General features: G+C 42.1%; 1 protein-coding gene across 1 annotated transcript in view; it reads right to left on the reverse strand.

Annotated features, from left to right (window-relative positions):
- LOC308436219 (liver carboxylesterase 1) overlaps positions 1-23,043 on the reverse strand; it is a gene marked incomplete at both ends in the record, with an annotated part of 37,268 nt that overhangs the window by 13,357 nt on the left and 868 nt on the right. Inside the window, 10 exons of the mRNA XM_080937068.1 lie at positions 4,101-4,248; positions 5,175-5,255; positions 8,335-8,475; positions 11,628-11,666; positions 14,235-14,339; positions 15,023-15,127; positions 16,652-16,805; positions 18,454-18,587; positions 20,790-20,934; positions 22,153-22,357. Coding sequence (XP_080793194.1) covers positions 4,101-4,248; positions 5,175-5,255; positions 8,335-8,475; positions 11,628-11,666; positions 14,235-14,339; positions 15,023-15,127; positions 16,652-16,805; positions 18,454-18,587; positions 20,790-20,934; positions 22,153-22,357 — 1,257 coding nt within the window. The remainder of the gene's footprint in view (positions 1-4,100; positions 4,249-5,174; positions 5,256-8,334; positions 8,476-11,627; positions 11,667-14,234; positions 14,340-15,022; positions 15,128-16,651; positions 16,806-18,453; positions 18,588-20,789; positions 20,935-22,152; positions 22,358-23,043) is intronic.

Here is a 23,043-nt window from a genome sequence, read left to right on the forward strand (position 1 = left end):
ATATTATCATCTAGAGTTACAATAAATTATGGAGTCTGTCTAAATTATGTAATTCTTGCTATCAGAACCAGAAAGATGTCAATGAGGATGAGAAATAAGGGAATACTCCTCCATTATTGATGGCAGTGCAAACTTGCACAAACATTTTGGAAATCAATTTAGAGGTTCTCAGAAAATTTAAAATAGTTATACCTCAAGATCCACATATATCACTCCTGGGCATATGCCCACAAAGATGCTCTGCTATACCACAAGGACACCTACTTGTGTCAACTATGTTCATAGCAGCTTTATTTGAGATAGCTAGAAACTAGAAACAACCTAGATATTCCTTAACTGAAGAACAGACAAAGAAAATGTGGTATATTTACACAATGAAATACTACTCAGCTATTAAAAAACCAGGACATTATGAAATTATCAGGCAAATGGATAGAACTAGAAAATATCATCTGGAGTGAGATGAGCCAGACACTGAATGACACATGTGGTATGTACTCACTTATAATGGGATATTAGCCATAAAGTATAGGATGCTACAATCCATAGACCCAAAGAAGCTAAGTACCAAGGATAGCCCAGGGGAAGATGCTTGAGTCTCACTCAGAAGGGGAAATAGAATAAACATCAGAGGTGGATGGAGGGAGGGATCTGGGTGGGAGAGGGTATGGGGAGGGAAACAGGTGTGGGGAGAGCAGGGAGAAAGAGGACTGGGAAAGAGAACACAATTCATTGGGAGACGGTCATATTTGAGATGAGCCAGAGATCTAGGACAGGAGCCTAGGGTGATGACCCTAGCTGGTGGGACTTCCAGTGAATAAAGGGGGACACCAACCCACCCAGAAAATCTTTGACTCAAAATTTGTCCTGCTTACAAGATGTGCAGAGATAAAGATGGAGCAGAGATTGAGGTCAACCAATGGCTAGCCCAAATTAAGACCCATCCCACGTGCAAGAACCAATCCCTGGCACTATTAATGATATTCTGTTATTCTTGTAGACAGAAGCCTAGCATAACTGTCTTCTGTGAGGCTTCACCAAGAAGCTGATAGAAACAAATGCAAAGACCCACAGTCAGACATTAGAAAGAGGTAGGGAGTCGTGGAAGAGAGGGGTAAGGACTGAGTGAGCTGGAAGGGTCAAGGACCCAAAAATACAGACAGAGACAACTAACCTAGGCTCATAGAGGCTCACAGAGACTGTTCCACCAACCAAAGAGCATATGTGGGATTGACCTAGATACCCAACATATTTGTAGCACACATGCAGCTTAGTTTTCATGTGGGTCCTCTAGCAATTGGAGTGGGGGCTGTCTCTGACCCTGTTAGCTGCCTTTGGATTCATTTCCCCTAGATGGGCTGTCTTGTCCGACCTCAGTTGGAGAACATGTGTTTAGTCCTGCTGCAACTTGATGTGTCAGGGCTGGTTTGTACCCATGGAGTCTTTCCCTTCTCTGGGAAGAAAGATAGGAAGAAGGGGGAATATGAGGGTAAGGGCAGGAGGAAAGAGAGGGGGCTGTAATCAGGGTATAAAGTGAATTTATTAATTTATAAAGAAGGTATATGTTGAGAGAAAATGGTGTAGAGTTCTTATACTTAACCAAAGTTACAGTTTAATATAGATTGTTTGAATTACAGTATAGGCTAACAAGATTTTTCAGGAGACAAAGTGCTTGTCACTAAGGCTGAAGACTGGAGTTCAATTTCAAAAACCCTTATGCTTATCAGCTGTAAGAGTTTTCTAATGGAGTTTTAAAGATCTTTTATATCCAGAATCCTGTCATCATAAGGACACTTTGACTTTTTCCTTTCTTATTAATATTCCCTTTATCTCCAATTCTTGTCGATTGCTTTAGCTAAGACTTCAACTACAGTGTTGAATAACCCTTGACTTGTTCGCTTTTGTGGAAATGCTTTGAGTTTCACTCTGTTTATAATAATTTGACTGTGGGTTTCTTAAATACTGCCTTTATCATATTGAAAGATGCTCCCCATGTCCCTATTTTCTCCTGGACTTTTATTATGAATGGATGGTAGATTTTGCCAAAGGCCTTTTCTGTATCTAATGAGATGATCATGTGGTTTCTATCCTTTAGAGCATTTATGTGGTGGATCATGATTTTTGATTTATGTATGTTGAATTATTCCTGCATCATAAGAGACTACTACAAACAAGTACATGCACGGGACTTGGATGGCAGAAAGAATTATGTCATGTAAGGGGACTTTTCTCAACCTAATGTCTAGGCTAGTGTTGAAACCCATCAGTGTCAATGGTAAGTTCTCTGCACCATTGTGAATTGTCCTTCTGTTGTTAGTGTTCTTGTCAATAAGCAAACGTGGGGAAGAAGGAGCATCTTGACTCTCTAATGTACGACAATGTTGGGATCCTCTTCCCAGTCCTGGTTGCTTTGGGATAAACAGCTGTCAGTCAGCCAGTTAAGTGAACCATATGCCATCATCAGCCACCTTGAATATGCCACAGACTCTTTAGACAACCATACACTGAGGACATCTGGATGCTCTGGCTACTGAGGGTACAACCTCATCCAGTGGGAAATAGCTTGTACCAGACATGCTGTTGTGATAACCTTGGTGAAGCAGAAGGCTGCTGTGAATAAAGCTAAAAAGACCCCTTGACACAAATACCTCTCCTTTGGGTATAAGCTTTTTAGACTTGGTGATATAGCTGAGAGATCCTCTTACCTTGCTCCCTTTCCTGGTACTGAAACACCAAGTCTAATGTGAGAGTTTGGAGCATCTCTTTTCTTGGCTAATTCAGTAGTGTGGGCAGTGCTGTAGAACAAAGAAATGAACAGTGGACAGCAGAAGCAGCTGAATAGTTTGTGAAGAATTGTGCTAGGAAGAAAGTCAGTGGGAGGAGAGATAGAAGGAGAGGGTGGGGAAATGAGACCAGAAAAGGATACAGCAGACCTTTGTTGACAGAAGATTTTTTGCAAAGGATATTGAGTTTTGGGTCCAGGGATTCAGATCCTGGGTCAAGCATTGGAATTGTGACACTGACCAATGTTAAGGGCTAAGAAATTTCCCATTCATGAGCCTAAACAAGAGTTGCAACATTTCCTTGCTGTTAAAGATAGGAGGAATCTGGATACCCAGGCACACCTGCTTGCTGCCTTTGTAGAAGCTTCAATGACTCAGCAAAGGGATTGGTAATCTCGGCTTCCTGGACCTATGTAGGAGCTACGGGGGTTTCATGTTGTTTCTCAACAGCACATGACTAGAAGATGAGAGGCTTCCCCCTGCTGTTGACCCCACCTGCCTGTACCCATGTCAAGGCTACAGAAAAGCTGCCAGAGCTTAAAGACTTTCTCCCTGATTTATATCTGTTCATAATAAAGCACCCGGACCAACTGAATGATAATTGAAACAGGTAAGTAAGTGCTTTATTCAATAAGACAAATTTAATCAGAAACAAAAAAATAGCCAATCTGAACAGATCAGTGTGGAGTAAGGAGACTGAGACTGTAATTAAAAGTCCCCATCAATGTAAAAACCCAGATTATTGCAATTTCACTGATAAACAGACCACAAATTAAAGGGAAGGGCTGGCGGTATCAATCCTTTGACTCTTCCCAAATAGCTCTAAAGTGCAAAGGATAGAAAATTTTGTAAATTTCTTTTACGGAGAGCATCATTATCCTGATGCTAAAGTGAGACAAGGACACTACAAGAGAATAAAATTACAGTCCAATACTCTTTATGATCACAGATGCAAAAATCTTCAACAGGATATTACCGAGTATGGTTCAACAACACATTAAAGATATCATCCTTGAGGCTACAAAAGTGGCTCAGTGGACTGCACATCAGGTTGTCCTCAACCTTTTCCAAGCGTTACCCCCTCATCTCTTTTCACTGTTTTCTGGATCACCTCCTAGATTTAATTGCATGTGAACCTTATTCTCATAGAAACTTACTGGCAGAAGCAAGAGTAAACATTACAGTCCATAGAAAGCCAACCTCCAAGACCTGCCCCTCAGCCGACTTCATATCTATCTGTGCTGAGGGGAAGAAGTTAGGGACTTTTCTGCTGAGTCTAGTGTTCCTCCCTCCCCCACCCCCGTTCTCAAGTCTTACCCCTGTGATTACGAGACACGATTGCAGATGGGACACCGAACATGACATCTCCAATCAAGTCCAGGAACAGATCTGTTATTGCGATAGGGTCGTCTGTCCCTCCTAAATACTTCTTAATAGCTGCTGGAATCAACCTCTCAGAGATGTTCTGAAATGAACCAGAAAGCAGCCACATTACCTATTGCAAAGGGGTGTTTCCAGATAGTTACCAGGAATTCTTTGATTCTGAGTCACTTGAGTGTTATGCCAAATTCTTCTAGTTTTGGCAATGAATGGAAAAAAGGGCAATTTCTGGAAAAGAATGTGCTGCATAGAAGAACAATACAAGTTCCTCAGGTTTATTCGTTCTTGGGAGATTTTAAGTTTAAATTTGGAAGTTAGGAATTTCTGAAATATATCATTATTATCCCACTGGCTTCAGTGGCAGAAGTCCGTGTGACTGAATTCACATACTGGCTTTACAACTGGTCTGCAGTGGGTGATATCTCAAGCTGTGTCCTTAAAAAAAGGCACTTTTCTTTCTGTACACACATCATTCTAGGACCTCAAGGGAAATTCAATTTTTGCTGTCTTCCCTTGTTTCCTGGGAAAGAGCAACTTAAGTATCCAACAAATTTATGTCAAAACAACCTATTTCTGGGGAATAGAATAAAGAAGGTACAGGTCATAAGATTCTCACATAATTTCTTTTTAACTGTACTGGGCCCAGGACACCCAAGGACCTGCAGACAACAGCAGCCTGTGTACCAGAAGAACAAAATAGCCCAAATCTCTAGTCACCATGGTGGCCCCATTGGCTATACCTTTTTATAGTAACCTATGTAAATCTTATGCCTCCATTTGGCTTATTAACTTTCAAAAAAATATTTCCCGAAGAATGTTCCTGCAGTCATCAGTGGAGAAGGTAGCAAATCACAAAGGTATGTTTCTTCCCAGGAAGTGAAAGGGGGAGAAGTCAGGCTGTGCCTAACATCTAAGTACTTTTCCATCCATTGACTAAGTCTGTGTTCCTGGGAACAAACAGACAGACTTCTTTATTTTCTAACCAATTCCCATGAGTCCCTCAAAACTTACAAGAATGGGGTAGGCCTGCCACAGGAGGGATGCAGCTGTCTTCTGGTCCAGTTTTCTTTCAGATAGTGGGAAGCCCAAAAACTGTTAAAGGGATGTTAATAAACATTTATGAGTTATAGAGAAAAGACAAGAAGAACCCAACAGCCAAATAACCAAATCAATACATAAGGTAACTTCATCACTGGGACTTTATAGGTGTGTGATTTTGTTTGAAAAAATAACCAATATGACAAATGAACTGTACAATGGAGTGTGTGTGTGTGAGAGAGACATGTAAAATATAATATGTATTCTATACAAACAACATATATTATTTATATATTTGTACTAAGTACATTATACATTCATATACAGTATAAATTGTATACTGTATGTAATATAGTATATTGTATGTGTATATATTATATACTGTATATAATAATATAGTAATATTATATACATATGTTCAAATATAGTCTTTATAAGACCTATTTATGTCTATCTATATATACTTCATTACAAATATACATATATACACAGATATATATGGAACATATACACATAAAAAAAGAATGAAGTAACATCTTAGTCAGCAGAATAATGTAGAAGTGAGAATTCAGGACAGAAACTGAAGCCCTCACCCACAGTCTCAGGTGAATGAAGAAGCTAATATCAGCCATGTGGCTGTACACTTTTATGAACTTTTATGGAAGTTCTTTTTCAGCACAGCTGTAAAACCATGAGTGAGTCTATACCTCATCCAAATTTCTGCAGTTAAAGAATTTACTATTCTACCACAGCTTCTATCAGCTAGTGGTCATACTCTAACATGACACCAGCTCAGGACACTCAGTGAAAGTTATTCAATTTTCTTGCCTGAATCTGGTGATGGGCAGACTGGACCCAGAGCCCTATCTTGGAGAGTTAGAAACCTTGCAGTGATGAGTCTTTTCTCTATCTTATGAGTTGTAGTTTCATTGCCAGAATTATTTTTTCAAGACTTGAGAAAAAAATTGCTTGTGACATTTGAAACCTTTTGGAAATGTAAACATCTGGAAGACATGATGTTTGATCCTCTTGGTGGTCACTGTGAAGGACAATGAACTCATTTTGGTGAGAAGATTTTTTGTAACTTACAGCTTCTAGTCCTGATGAGAAAGCATGAACTGAATCCAGTAGCATCGTGACATTCATATCACAGAGCCTCCTTGAGCTCCCAGTCTTGAAACCTATCTCGATTTTGGAGCCACGAACCTCTTTTCCATATTTTGTCATAATATTAGAAGTGAACTAAAGTTCTTAATTCATTTACTCCGTGTATGGCCTTATCTACAACATATTAAAAAGTCCTTCTTGGCTTTCAGAACTAACTCAATGCATTGTCTCTGAATCTCAGCAATGAGGCACTTAAGAGCACCTGAGAAAATCTATGGGACCTGAAAGGTCAAGTCTAAGGCTGCTGAGACTTCCCTGACCCCTGAACCCCAGCTCTTTCTCCTTTGTAGATGTCCTTAGATGCTCTATCTGCACAGATATTATCTCTGGACATGCCAATCTATGAATTTCAAAACTCTTTCAGAAAAGATAGTTTTGGAGAAGAGGGGTAGCCATGACTAAAATTTCCAGAAGATAGTTGGGTTTTTTGGGCAACTATGGAAATACCCACTCAGGGTACAATGGGAACATCATTCATGGTCTCTACAAAAACTGGAAGTAGAACGAAGGCATGGGAGGGGCAGCGGGATTGTGATGGTTGGGACTGAGTAAAATTATAAGAGGCCATATGGAGGCAGATGAGGCACACTGCCATCAGGACTCATGGCCTGCCTGCAGAGAACTGAGCACAGAGAAGACGTGGGAGCACTTTCCCTACTGAGAGCACGGGAGAGCCCACACTCTCTCAACTACCTATCTGGGGAGAGACCTCCAGAAACTCTCAGGGCACAGTTATCATGCTACTGCTTGGTTCTGTGCACTTCAGCCCCCCATCTGCACCCAGAGTTAGAGCCGGCCCATCGCCATGGGAACTCACAGGCTGGTACAACTACTCTAAAAACCAGTCCAGTGGTTCCTCAAAAACTTGGACATAGTGTTACCTGAAGACTCAGCTATACCACTCCTGGGAATATACCCAAAAGAAGTTCCAACATCTAACAAGGACACATGTTCCACCATGCTCATAGTAGCCTTATCTATAATAGTCAGAAGCTGGAAAGAACCCAGATGTCCTTCAACAGAGGAATAGATATTGAAATTGTGGTACATTTACACAATGGAGTACTACTCAGCTATTAAAAACAAGGACTTCATGAAATTCCTAGGCAAATAGATGAAACTTGAAGCTATCATCCTGAGTAATGTAACCCAGTCACAAAAGAACACTCATGGTATGCACTCACTGATAAGTGGATACTAGCCCCCAAAGCTCAGAATACCTAAAAAAAACAATTCACAGAAATTATGACGCTCAAAGAGAAGGAAGGCCAGAATGTGGATTTCTTAGTTCTTCTTAAAAGGGAGAACAAAACACTCCTGGGAGGAAATAATGGGACAAATAGAGGAGCAGGGATTGAAGAAAAAAAAATCCAAAGACTGCCTCACATGGGGATCCATCCCATATCCAGCCACTAAACCCAAGTACTATTGCTGATTCCAAGAAGTGCTTACTGGCAGGAACCAGATATGGATGGATGCTTCCTCAGAGGTTATGCCAGAGCCATATTGATACAGAGGATGATGCTTGCAGCTAACCATCAGACTGAACATGAGGACCCCAATGAAGGAACTAGAGAAAGGACTAAGGGAGCTGAAAGAGTCTGCAACCCCATGGGAAGAACTAAATTATTAACTAACCAAACCCACCACAGCTCCCAGGGACTAAAACACCAACTAATCAATTCACATGGAGAGACCCATGGCTCCAGATGCATATGCAGCAGAGGATAACATTCTCTGGCATCAATGAGAGGAGAGAACTTTGATCCAGAAAGGCTCATTTTCCCAGTGTAGGGGAATGGCAAGGCACTGAGGTAGATGAGGGAGGTTAAGAGAGGGAGCACCTTCATGAAAGCAATGGGAGAGGGAAAGGAAATGGGATTGGTGGAATGGGAATAACACCTAAAATGTAAATACAGAAAATATCCAACAAAAATAATTTTAAAAAGAGGCCATATGTTCTCACCATTGGAATGATCCAGCCAAACTCTTGCTTGTTGATGCCCACCATGTAGGGGACAGTGTTGAAACTCTTCTCAGCCAGGATCTCTTCTGGTGCCTTTGGCAGCACCGCTCCATCAATCACAGTAGGAAGGAAGGGATAGGCCTGGGAAGATGAAAATGTAATGTCTGTGATTGTCCTACCCAGGGATAAGTGAGATATGCACATTACCCTTCCTAAGACGTGGAATATTCTGGAAGATATGGAAGGAAGTATTGGAAGACAGAGGGGAGTCATGTGAAACCACCTATCTTCCCCTAGGCAACAATTTCTATCAATAACTTTTAGGCCACTTTGAACACACACAAGGCAGCCCATATCTACAGCAAGTCAATATATGAGAGGGGCTGGTAAGGTCCTGCATTTTAATTCTGCTTTATTGACCATTAATAGAATCTGGTAAGAAGTAACCAGTATCTTGTTATATACACACTGCTGGCCCCACCAGTACCAAGAGGTAGCTCCAAACCCATGACCACAAAGACCTTTTAAAAGCCAAGAAATTTCTGTTCTTAAATGTAGCACTAAATAGACCCAAAGCAAGACAATTGTGAGTTTAAGAGAGCAAGCAAGAAGACAAAGTATTTTCTCTTTGGGCACCTGGGCATTATCTGTTCTACACACAAGGTGATGATAACCAAGACAGATGATTTGGGGTTGCAAAGATGTTTAACTAAGTAACTGAGTATGTCAGTTTTCACAGACATGGATATGCTAGATGATAGTCATCAATCCATATCTAAATTTGTAGTGTTAAAAATAGTTTTAAGAAGACATTAAATTTATTACTGTAGCTTGATTCTATATCTGAGTGATGCAGGCACAACCCTCCTCTAACAAGCTGACAATAGAAAGTAGGACCTCTGCACAACTACTCCTGCCATAGAAAAACTGCAGTGCAGAGGGACTGCAATGGACCAGACAACAGAAGCAGCCTCTCTGAAGGAAGATACACGCTGGCTACACAGATCAGAGGATTATGTGCCCTCTTTATTGGGCACTGTGCATAAATATTCCAAACAATGAGCAGAGTATGACCTCATGGACAAAGTATCATGTAAAAGGTTATTTCTAAGACTTTCAAATAGTTCTGACTTGGAGGAATGTTTAAAGATAGGATACAGAGAAGAAAGGGTAGAGAATGTCCTCTGTAATGTCTGGAACATCCCTAGCACTCAGTAATGTTTTATAGGACCCACTTCATGAGAGGAACACATCTAAAATAATGGACAGATTATTAAGGTGGCTTGTCTCTATTGTGTTTATAAGACTAAGTCTAATGACACCATGTAAAAATGGTAAAATTGATAGACACAGAGGAAAATCCGGGTTGAACTGGATCCAAGAGGAGGTGCCCCTCAGTAGTGACTATGACAATCTGAGCAATGATCAGCGTCCCCTGAGATTCTTATTGCTGTTCTCCGGTGCTGCCTGCCCACTTGGGTAAGAGAAATCTTGGGCCTCCTTTCTTCATCCTTTCACACATCCACAAAGAGTCCTGCTCAGATACTCCTTCACAGTTTCCAGATTCCAAGAATTTATCACAACCTCACTGCCCATGCCCCAGTATATTATAAACACTACAGAAATGTAGTGCCTTGTTGTCCCAGTGTCCCTAATCTGTCCCTCCCATGCCGTCTAGTAGTACACTCTAGTCAAAGACATTAGTAAATGCACTATGTTATTGTTCACAGGCCTCCAAACAGCTCCAGTCTCAGGCTGAATCACTGTACAAACCTTTGATTGACCAACTTTCCTTCCTGCCGCTACTACCTACCCAGCCTCAGGCCACTCATTCCCAACACACTGGCCTTCTACAGTAGATCCTTGAAGAAGCTTCTCTGTCATAATCACTTCAATCTCCCAGCTTCCAAACATATGGCTTCTTCCCTTCCTTAAAGCTCCACTAGGAGGCTACCAATCAATCAAGCCACCTTCAGACCCAGCTGCTCACATCAAACCATGTGCAGCTCCCCAACACCCTCCCCCCACCTTTACCATGACTCCAACCATGAAAATATAAACTATAGTTTACTGTTTCCCTATTGTGATGACACAATAAAAGTCAACGAGTGTTACTTGTAGTTTTTTTGGATTCTGAAAGACTTTCATTTCTTTCTCATGGGATCTTTCAGTGAAGTGCTCAGATCCCTAGGAAGGTATGAGAGGAGACGGGACTAGAGATGCTGCATAACTAATCTGCTGGCCAGTGCTTGGAGGTAGAAGAGCAGGAGAAAAGAGATGGAGGTCACCATTGGAGTTGTCTGGCTGGTGGGAAGAGGGAGGTCTGTTGAGATTTGGTTTTGCTGTGTATTGTAATGTTTAAATTTGGGCCCCCAGTATAAGAGAGTCCACCTGTAGACACAAGTGAAGCTATGTGACCCTGCCCCCAAGTTATTTCTTATTGGTGAATAAAGATGCAGGCAGCCAATAGCTGGGTAGAAAAGACATAAGTAGGTTTTAGGATTCTGGGGATTGGGGTTAGAGGAGAACCACAAGGAGGAGGAAGAGGAGGAGGAGGAGGAGGAGGAGGAGGAGGAGGAGGAGGAGGAGGAGAAGGGAAGCTGCCATGGATTAGGTGAGTTCAAGAGAACATGGCCCAGAGGGCTGACCAAATGGAGTTAAGAGCAGCCCTGATGAAACATAGTAAATAACAACTTGGGGTTAATGGTAGGAAAGTAGATTCTAATAGCATAGAGGTTAGGTATCTGTCCAGTTCTTGTGCTGTTTGAAGCTTATTGTAACTATAAAGGCTGTGTGTGTGTTTCTTCTGGGAACTAAATGATATAGACAAGGAAGAAACCCAGGGTTGGGGTTAAATAGTTTCTACAACAGTGGCGTTCTAAGCAGTACAATTAAAGTCTCCCACTTCACACCACAGCAAACCTGTGTCCCCTCAGAGATCTGTGCTTCTTATTGATAGCTTTGGTGCTCCTAAGCCATCAGTTTCCTGAGCTGGAAAATTCTGGTGCACCATCCTCCTACAAGATTGTTATAAAAGCTGGAAATTTCACTTACAAGAGGATAGGTTCCCCTGGGGGATACCAAGTTTCTGATTGAGAGCAATGGACTGCAGAGTCAGGTCACCGTATGTTTGATCTTCCTCGCTGTGTAATCCTTTCAAGTGCTATCCCCTCTCAGGACCTCCACAGTGTGCACACAGGGAACAGAACTGTTCTACAAGTGAGAATTCCTCCTCAATAGGAAGACTTACAAGAATTAAAAGAACCCATAATTCAGAAAACAAAGAACTTTACCTCTCTGGGGTCTCCAAGAAAATCAACTGTCCCAAATTTCTGTGGGAAATAAAAAGGCAGAGAAAATGAAGATAGAGGGGGGAAAAAAACGTCTTTGTACAAAAGCTGATTCCTTGAGCTTGGCCTCAGTGGTATTAGGTTAACTCTCCTGATTCTTCCTTGGTTAAGCCAACCTTATACCTGGTCTGTGATGGTTAGCTTTAACTATCAACTTGGTACTACCCAGAACCACCTGGGAAGAGAGTCTCAAAGGGGATCTAGTGTACTCTGTGGTGGGCCTGTGGTGGGCTTGTCAATTGGTGAGTATCCTAGTTGATTTAATTAGTGTACAAAGATCCAGGCTACTGAAAGGGCATCATTCCCTAGTCAAGTAGTCCCATATAAAGGTGCATAATTGACCACAATACACAAGGGCATATGTGTCCAAGCATTTCTCTCTGTTCTCAACTGCCGATACGATATACCAGCTGCTTCAAGCTCCCACAACTCTGACTTCCCCACAATGATGGACTGTAGCTAGGAATCGTGAGTTAAAACAAACCATCTCTCCCTGAAGTTGGCTTTACCTTGAGATGGTTTATCACAGCAACAGAAATGAAACATGGTCAGGGTCCTCTGGGAATGGGCACAGGGAGGATCATCATGACACAGGGTGGTGGCACAGAGGGACAGGCTTAGGGATCCATTCCTGGTCATTGGAACTCTGGGAAGAATGCTTGCTGCCTATGCCTATGCTCCTAATCTCACCACTCCTCCATGGCAACAATACCCAGTGTCTCCTTTGCAGGGTAGTGAGTGGAATTAGGTCAAGGCAGTGGTTGGGGGCATACAGAGGTCAGGTGGTCAGGAGATAAGGCTACAGTTGGGATGGAGTAGCAGAAAGCTTCTCAATTATTTTCCCATCCCTCCGTCCTGCTTCATGAAAGTAGGCAACTATATATGATTCTCTCAGTATGAGGAGCAGTTAAAGAAGATCCCAGATTCCAACCACATCTTATACTCCACTCCTCAGGTACAAGCCACCAGGTCCCTTGACTGGTTTAATCCAGCATTCCCAGGTGCTGTTTGGGCATCTGACTTCCCCAATAGTCTACTTCCATGTAAATCAGAAATCTTGGTAAAACCATATTGGTCCAGATGAGTTTAAATCTACTGCTAAATTAAGGGAAAATGCCTTCTAAGCAGATAAGGATGACTCTGGAAGGCTGGAAAAAGAACAGAAAACTGAATAGTAGAGTTGGTAAATAAACAAGTATCATCAGAGCATTTGAATATAGCCATGGCTTGCAGCATCTTTCTAGAACACTTCAGTTGCTTAAAAATTCTGTTATAATGCACACTATTATTCTACTTAAGGGAAAACAAACAGGGTTCTCAGTGGGAATCAGAAAACCGACACCACCAAGCTCACTGGAAATCACTGTAACGCATGCTTTTCTTTGTTGTAAGGACCACAGTGATTGCACCAAGGCACTCTAGCTAATGGGTCTGGTTTGCATGTGAAAGCAGGAGAAGCAATTGCTATAGTGCCTCCTTTGTAAATTGTGGTCCCATCATCCCGGAGTGTGCAGTGTGTATGTAATCATGGATATGTGTCTACTAGATTCTAAATATTTTAGGATGTTCTTGGATATTGGATTCTCTTGGTTTCCTCAAAGTGACTTGCTATTCCTATGCAAGCTAAGTCCTCCTGAGCCACATGGAGAGTAGCTGAAATAGTGGCCTATTTTCTGGGTCTTAGGAAATAACCTTGTCTCAATTCTTTTAAAACTTTGAGGTTCTTACATAAGCCAGACAAAAGAAATCTTATTCCCAACATGGCTCAGTCCATGGACAAGCAGAAACATCATAGTGCCAGAGAGCATGGGGTCCAAGGGAAACCTACAGACCACTGTTTTGACAGTCTAGGTAAAAGCATGTAGATACAGGTTGAATGGATGGTTAATAAATGCTAGATAGATTAAAAATAGAAAAGCTAAACATTTTAAGTGGATCTCTACTGGATGAGTGAAAAACAATTAATAGAATTGGCTATGGGCATGAGTGGATCGATGGTAGGAGGATGGGGGATTGTGTGCTGTTGGTCTCATCATCTTGACACTGACTAGAGTCACCTATGACAGGGAATCTCAATTGTGAAGTTGCCTCCGTTAGATTGCCCTGTGGGCATGCTTGTGGATTCTCTTGATTAATGATTGGGGTGGAAAAGCCCCGCCCACTGTGGGTGATGACTTCCCTGGGCAGTGCTCCTAAATTGTGACACTTAGAAGCCTTGTGTTGTACGCCCTTTCCCCCTTCCCCATTTCATTTTGTTGATTATGCATAGAAATGAGGATTATTTTATAACTTTAAATACACCTGAAAACAAGAATACCATAATATCAAGCTTTTATAAAGCTGGAGAATGACCTTGTGAGTTCTTATTAGATGTTCTTACTACACAGTTTCACATTTTAGGACTCTCATGTTAAGGAAGAAGTGACAATCTCAATTTATATCAGAAGATTGGCACTGTCCTGAGAGATAACAACTATTTCAGACTACTGAATGACTCAAGGCCCTAAGCCAAGTTCACAGGGTGGGGACAACGAGGTTAGGCATACCTACCATTTTCAGTGAGACCTCCAAGAGTTCATCCTCTGTCTTCTGGCGCAGGCAGTGAACCATGGCAGCTGATGTAGTGGTTTTACAGCCAGCAAGAGCAGCAATTTTCTGTAAAAGATCAGGGTCAAGAGCATATCCTTTCCCCCCTCTCCATGCAGAAAGTGGATTCTAACCCATGTCTGATTTCTAAAAACAGCAGACTGTTGATGAAAGTAAAGGAGCAAGTGTGGGGACTGGGTACCAGAGTGTAACCTCTAGTACTGCTCCACCAGATGTGTAAGCTGGCTACCCAATATCAATGCCTCTGTTACCACTATTTTTTAATAAAAATGGGCACAATGTCAGTTCCCGAAGGGATGAGGGATATTCTCTACTTAAAATGTCTCTTAAGAGGCTGTTAGAGATTTAAGGTTTAAAATCAAGAATTTCACTGTCTGGTTTTAAACCTCTAGCACTGGCTATGACATTCAATCTCTCTGTGACTCATTTTCCATTAACCATATAAGAGGGTGATGCTTCGATATGACATGCATAGGAGGTAACCATGTCTCCAATATGCTTCTGTGTGTGTAACATGGCTGGATGATTGGATAGCATAATTAACATGAAACCTTTAATATGTCTAGGAATGGGGCTTAGATGTGGGTAATCAATCATCAGCCCTTCCCAGTATTCATTCTTATTTCAGGCAGCCTTTGAGCACCTCAGCTGAATCTTGCCGCAGGAGAGACTGCTAAAGAACCAAGTCATTAGACTAAAAGGTGCAGTAGCTGTTTGAGGGTGACACATACCTTAGCCAAGGGTCTGGCAGCTCTCCCAAACAGGCAAGGATTCAAGATGACACTACTCTGAGAGATGGCCCTGTGGAAGAGGTTCTTGGCCAGTGGGCTCAACACCTGGAAAGGGAGAGAAGAAGAGTTTGCATTCAAATGTATGATTCAAGACTCACTTGCTCTTAGGTTCCATCTACCTGCCCTTCTGCTACCTCATTCAACTGGTAGCCCTGGAGCTCTGGGAACATAAACACAACCTGACCCAGGATGTTCCTACTGGCACTTCTTCCAAATGGCCCTCAGCACAATAGAGACAGAGCCCCCAAACAAAAACCAAACAAAACGAAATGGTAAAAGACCTTCTCAATAATTAAGCCATCAGCAAGATAATATGACAATTTTTAGTCACAAATTCTTTTTCAGAACTTTATTGATCAGAATTTATCCCAAGAAGAGTGATCATGGAGGTCCGTAAAAAATAAATGTCCTTCTGATATTCATAATATTACCATCATAAATAGTCCATGGTTCCAATGTAAATGAATAAATAATGTTTTATTCTAACTGTGGAATAATATATATATGCACATATATATAATAAATATAATTTAATATAAATATTAATATTTATATTATAATAAAATTATATAACAAAACAATAACATAATAAACAATAAATTCTATAATATAATATGTAATAAGCAATATAATATAATTAATATATTTAGCATAATTAACATAAAATAATGTATAATATTAATATATACTGTAATATAAACATGCATAGTAACATTGCAGAGGACTTCTTCCTATTTAACAAAACATTTGCTGTGTTGCTAAATAGGCCAGAATGGGAAAGATTAGTTCTTTAGCTAAGGTTAGTCTTGATCTTGTGACCTTTAAACCTCGGCTTTCTGAGTAATGGAATTATAAACATTTGGCATCATCCAGCTTCTCGTGGTTTATCTTTTTCCTTTATCTCTACTTTCAAAAATGTGAACACTTCCTTTGACAGTCAAAATATGAACTTAGTGTGGTTGACAATGTAGTAATAGGGCTGATCCTCTGCTCACCTTTAAAGGAGTTGGAGGGGTCCTAGAAGTCACCAATGCTTTGCATAGCTTCTCTCAAAGCCTTCTAGTCCTATGCCATATTTCACCACATCACACAGTCCCAAAGACTGACACTTTCCTTCCTGGACATGGCAAACCCATCCAAGGACACCCCTGCCTGTGCTGGGTGCCTGGTCCCTTCACAGTGTAGATATTCCCAGTCACCAAACAATCATGGCCTCTCACTTTCTCATTTGGAGTTAGCCCCCCAACACTTTGTAAGAGAAATTAACCCTAATGTTATTCTGACTAACAACAGAGAATGCAAATAAGTCAGGAGTAGAGAAATGGCATGGCGTGGAATACAAATAATGTTTGTTATGACCCATGACATAACGCCGAGCTCTGAGCTCCCTAGAAGCCAAGGAAAGTTTAATCTTTAGCCATCCACCATCTGATGCTGAGCAAGAAGTAGAGTCAACCTGAATCCAGATCAGGAGAGCAAAGGTGCCAGAGCTGGACTGGCAGGTCTCTAAGAAGTTCTAAGGCAGCCACATTCAGACTAGTAAGGGGTTCTGGTATCAGAAAAACTTACAAGAACTGAGACACTTTCACCTCCTGCTGACTCTCCGAAGATGGTCACAGATCCCGGGTTGCCCCCAAAGTTGGCAATGTTGTCTTGGACCCACTGCAGTGCAGCCACCTGGTCCAAGTGACCCCAGTTCCCCCGGCTGTGTTCATCCCCTGTGCTGTAAGACAACAGTGGGTAGAGGTAGAGATGCTGTGGCTGTGTCCTAAGAGCTAGAGGGAGATTAGGCTCTCTGTGGCTTTTCTGAAATAAGGTGGGTTCTACATCAGTGATAAGAGTGTTCTTATCTGCTCATCCCTACAGCGATGTTCTAGAGGGGCTCTCTACTCATTGTCCAGGAACTGTGTAGTCAGGAGCCACCAAACCTACAATCAGGGTTTGAAATATACAGCTCATCTGCGAATAAACACATGAAGTTTCCATCCACACTTGGCCCTTGTTGTATACCACAGGCCAACAGATGGAAGCAGAATATGACAGTGGCAAAACAGAATTGGGTAGAAGGAGGCAGCATCGAGGCTATGGGGAGGTACTTTAGATTGCATTAACAAGGGAGGATATCATAGAGACCGTGTGACTTACTAGAAACCTGAATAAATCATGTGTATGTGCTGTGCTAGTTAGTTCTTGTTGCCAATTTAACACAGTCTAGACCTGGAAAGAGGGAACCTCAATTTATGGGTGGCCCAGATCAGATTGGCCTGTGGCTATGTCTGTGAGATTGTCATGATTGATGAGTGATGTAGGAGAGTCCAGCCAAGGATGGATGACAACATCCCTACTTAGGCGAGTCTAGGCTACATAAGAAAGATAGCTGAGTATGAATTACAAAGAAAGCCAGTAGTCAGCATCCCTCCTGGTTTCTGCTTCAGACCTTGCTACATTTTCTGCTTTTGACTTCCTTTGATGATATCCTGGGACCTGGAAATATAATCCAAATAGATCCTATGTTTTCCCAAGTTGCTTTTAGTCAGAGTATTTTGTCATAGCAACAGAAAACAAACCAGGCCATGTGTTGTTTTGTGCATCTAAAGGGACTGCACTTAGGGAGCACAATAGATACAAAAGCCACTGGGCCACAAGAACAAGAGTACAAGTGTAGTAGGTATGACATGCCATCAGAATAAGTACTAAGAGCCTTGGCAAAGACATCTGTGTCTTTATAAATAACACAGAAGCATCGTATAGAGAACCGGAATGAGTTAATAAGTCTCACCAAACACTCTGGGCTCTGTAAAGGACAGCTATAGTACCCAAGAGGTAGTTCATAACAGTAGATAGATATAATAATATCAGGTTTTACACATGGAGCTTTGCCTAGGGTTGTAACAAGGACTCATACTGATGGCTAGGGTTTGCAGATGGTTGCCCACCAATGTTTCAGTGTTGGATTCCTGATCTGTGTTGTATCAGCATTTTCTAGCAATAGAACCTTGGAAAGCTGAGGCCCAGGGGAAGGTTAATTGGTTCCTTGAGATGTATATCCATGGGACGGAACTATTGTAGTTCTCACGTGACTCTGGGATTTTACAAAAAGGAGACTGTCTATTTTCCACTCCTAGACATTCTGCCATGCTGTGTGATCTACTTACACATTCAGATCTTCTGTTTCTGCATCATTTTAACACATCTCAGAACTCTCTCCAATGGCTCATTAGTGAAACCATAGTCTTGAGCTTTTAACATCTCAAACCCAAACTAAATAAGTTTGAATGCTATATAATGTCATAGTCTCATGCCTTTTGTTATAGCAACAGAAACAGACCTATTTCAGGAATGATGTATAGAGAGGAATATTAATATGTCACCTGAAGAATCCCCAGATGCCCAGGCGATACTGAATGACCACTACAACCACATTCTCATGGACAGCGAGGGGCAGACCATCATAGGTTGATGCTCCATCTATCACAAGTCCACCTCCATGTATCCACACCATCACCTGGACAAGGACATAATCATGCAGGTCATAGGTAGCAAAATTATAAACTGCAGATGTCATCCAGTTTGGTCACCTGCATCTGGACTTTGGCTCAAGAAAGACTTCCCCCAAAACACACCAGTGTCCAGAAAGTCGGTAATAGGCAATCATTCTCCTTCCCAACTACCTTAGGTCACCTTTAACACCCAATGTCCCGGTATTTTTCATAATTTCCATCCTTCAGTGATTTTAAATTTAGAAAACCTTCACAGAAACATCAATGACCAAGGAGGTCCTGTCGTTCCCATAAGCCAATGACCTCATGCTTAGACTTTTCAGGCCACTGAGCATAAAAGCAAGAGGCAGTTCTCAAACTACCACTTCCCCTCATACCACTGACGCTTCAGTGATAAGAGGTTATTTGCTGAGGAGCACAGCAGCCTGATGATACTCAGTTCTACAGTGCCCCCTCAGCAGACCCGACTCCTCCCACCCTGCTAAGTCCAGCTTACTTCCACTTCCTCTATGATATCTTTACTACTTAGGTTAACATTACTTGAGGACCCGCTGAATACCAAAGACTGCTGACACTTGAAAGTAAAAGGATGCAAAAAAATTTGCAGTGTGTGTGTGTGTGTGTGTACATATAGAGTTAGAGCAGAGGAGAAATGAGAGTATACAAAATCTCTTTTGTTTCAAAGAAGTCCTAATGTGTACTGTGAACCTAGCAGTACAATGAGCTGAAGAAACAGCTGCCATATGGAATTGAGAATAATTCCCATTGCATCAAGAAAGAAACAAAGACACTTTGCTTCCTGGAATAAAATGTGGTAGTTGGCTTGACCAGGCTATGTGACTCAAGTATTGTTCACTGGGCTTCTAATCCCTACAGCTTGTGGTCACAAGGTAAGTCAGTAGTTAGGACAGGAGATGATGGCAGAGGCAGAATTCAACCCCAGACCCCGTGGCTCTTAAAACTCTGTCCAAAAATACAGGGTTTCCTACCTTTAGGCTATCGCCCATACAAGCAGGTTATATGCCAACTCCAGTAACAACTAAGCTAAGTTCATCTCATTAAAAGCTGGAGGCAAGGGCTAGTGAGCATGAGTAATAGCCACACTGCCCAGCATTTTCTAAGAGTAGACTGATAATATCAAGGTTCTTTAAGAGAGGACTGTGACGTAATGGCTTAGGTCCCTGCTTTCCCTGACTTCAAGTATGATTGTGCCTTGGGCACTGAGTATACAAGAAATAGATGAAAAAATCAGAGTTTGGGTGAATGAACATTTGTTGACAGCTTTCTGTGCATTGGAAAGCATGTGTAGTCCCTAATGGTAGTCCCAAATTCAAAATCTCTTTTCCCTACTCCTGTTCATGGAAACTTGCAGGGTTTTGGCCTTTGACTTGTTACACCCCAGAGATAGATTGCCTCTCTCCCAAAGTTCCTTTCCAAACCACTGGCCTACAAATGGCAGTCTGCCCAAGCACGGGCTCTTTGCTTATGTGGAAATGCTGATTCATTGCAGCAACAGCCTGTGCCAAAGGCAGTTACTGATAGCAATGACCCACAGTAAAATCCAGCATTATTGACAGACAAAGGAGAGTCCTTCTAATTTCCCATAGGCCCCTCTCCTCACAACTTTGTCTGAGGCCAATGAAAATTATCACTGGGTAGAAAGGTGACACTGAAGCTACCTTTGCTAGTCCTTATCAAAGAGCACAGGTTTAAATATTAAAAGACCCATGCTATTGCCCTGCCTACTCACTGTGTGTCCTAGCTTCTCTCCCCAGAGCCTCAGTATCTCCTTATGGAAACTATCACATAGGACGTATGATTTCTGAGTGCATGCATGAGAGCATTCATTTGTGTGTGAGTGTGAGTGTGAGTGTATTTATGTGTGTTTTCAGCTTAAGTTTGTTGAAATTATGTCTTAGCTGCTCTGGAATCAGGTTGTCACTCCAGTAACTAAAACTTGAGGTTACTGCCATTGTTAGTATAAAAGACTTTGGAAGGTTATGATTTTGGTGGCAGCCTCCACCAAAAGTCTGATACACTGGGAGAGACAGGCAGGTTTACTTTTCTGGTGGTTAACAGACCTTGGACCCCTACTTAAGTCGTGAACTGTGAAAACCCTGTCCCTAGCTGCCTTTGACCCTTTCCAGCAGCACAGAAGGTTCAGATGATGGTACCCACAAGCTGAGACCAATGGTCCACATGCTTACAGGCAACCTGCTGTTCTTTCTTAAGTCCGCAGGGGTATAAATATTGAGGTAGAGACAGTCTTCAGAAAACTTGTGAGGAATGATCTTCTTTCTGTTGGTGAAGAGTTCTGCGATGCTCTGTGCTGCCTCTGGGTTTTGGTAGCATCTGGGAAGGAGAGAGAACACCTGAGTCTCCACCAGATGGAAGCTGGCTATGTTGTCTGCAGCTCAACCTTTACACCACTTCTGAGCTTGGTAATGGAGCTGATATCAATGTGTAAGGGTGGTCTACATATTTCCTGGAGGAGCCTCTGAGTTCTCTAAGGCCTTCTAACTCTGCAGAGGGAGAACAGCTTTGTGCCTTTCTCCTTCCCAGAGTTTTTGGATACCCCAAGCCCAGGAGAAAAGAACTCAAATGCTTCCCCTTCAATACAGCATCCCCTCCATGGCCAGGACAAATGGCTCCAAACCTCTGCTGGACTTCCCATAGTGGGCTACAGGCTGATGTGGTATTCCATCAGCAGAACGTGTCCTTATCCTTGAGCTATTTTTATCAACCAATGGCACAACTTCTAACGACAAACACATACACTGTACAGGTCAGGAACTGTGTTTTATAAACAATCTTAGAACAACTACATCTTAGTTCTACTTCAACCACTGATAAACTGGATCACTTTAGGTAAATTATTTTCCTCTACTGCCCTGACCTGCTAAGATTCTACCTTTTCCACAGCCCAGAATCACCGATGGCTGCCCTGGTAGGAGAATGAAATGGCCCCATGCAGAGAGGAATAGGAGGCAATTACTGAGTCTTTGAGGGTTCAAGCACTTACTTTTAATGAGCAAAAGTCATTTAAGGCCACATCAACCCAGACATCTATTATTACCTCCATTTTATAAAACTAAAGTCTGAGGCACAGTTGTCAGACGACTGACCCAAGGACAGTTAGTCAGTGTACTGGCTTAAATAAGAATGATCTCCATAGGTTCATGCATTTAGATACTGGAGCCCGCTTGGTGAAACAGTTTGAGAGGTGTGGCCTTTTGGGGGGCAGGTGTGTCTCTGGAGGGAAGCTTGAGGTTTCAGGAATCACATCATTCTGAGTTAGCTCTCCTCCCCCTCCCTACTCCATGGTTGTTGTTTTAAGATGTGAGCTCTCAACTACTGCTCGAGCACCATGCCTGCTAGATTGCTACCATGCTCCTTGACATGAGGGTCATGGACTCATCCTCTGAAACTGTAAGTCCCCATTAAACTCTTTCTCCTATAATTGTCTCGGTCATGGTGTCTATACAACAATAGCAAGGCTGCTAAAACACTCAGGAGGTTGATGCTTGATTAATAAGAACAGGGTCCTCAAACAGGGCCCCATTGGCTTACAAAGGAGGGTAGGAGGTGGTGTTTTTCACGAAGCTCCAGGGCTCTGCAGGCTGTGGTGGAGCAAACCTCAGGGATCCAAGAGGGGGCTTGGCAAAGGGGACTCCCAGGAAGACGGCCACAGGCTGTGTGAATCCTTCTAAGCTGACATACTTCCCCAGGACTTTGCCATGAACAGTGTTCACCACAGGTGGCAAGGAGGGGTACCCTGTCAGACAAGAGAAAATAAGGCTAGAAAAACAAACAGGTCATGCATGGATTCCAGGTAGGCTTTGTCTGTCACTTTTTAGGCATGTGAGCTCAACAAAGTTACCTCAACCCTCTATGCCATAGCTTTTATTATGTAAAATTAAAGACACTTTCTTCTTATATCAGAAGGATAATGAAAGAAAACAATTGGAACCCAGATGAAGTGGGAAGAAATTAGATTGCTCTGGGAATAACATTGGACTTATAAGATGGGAGTATAAACAAGAATAAACCTGCTGCTCAAATAATATAGTGTGCACACATATTGAATGCACGCTGAATGCTACATGCACATGCCAAAGCTCCTTTTTAAGAAAGCCTTGCTAAGAAGGAGTTATCAAGGCCACATTAAAGATGAAGAAATGGGAATGGCAAGAAGACTTGATAAACTTTCTGAAGATGGTCATTGTGAGGACAGTCAGCAGCACAGACATGTCCCACTCAAAACTCGAACCCTATTTCCCTCTGCCTCGCCCTCTCTTCTTCCATCCTCTCATGGTGTCACACAGTCAAACAGAAAGAAAGTCTAGAAATTTCACCAAGGCTATGGCCCTCAACAGGCAAGCACTGCTGTAGGATCTGCCAGAGACAGAAAGATATGATTCTGGGAGACCTTGGGTAAGTTTTTTTTTCTAGAATCCTCAG

This window comes from Micromys minutus (genome assembly GCF_963924665.1).
Source record: "Micromys minutus genome assembly, chromosome: 24".
Lineage (NCBI taxonomy): Eukaryota > Metazoa > Chordata > Mammalia > Rodentia > Muridae > Micromys > Micromys minutus.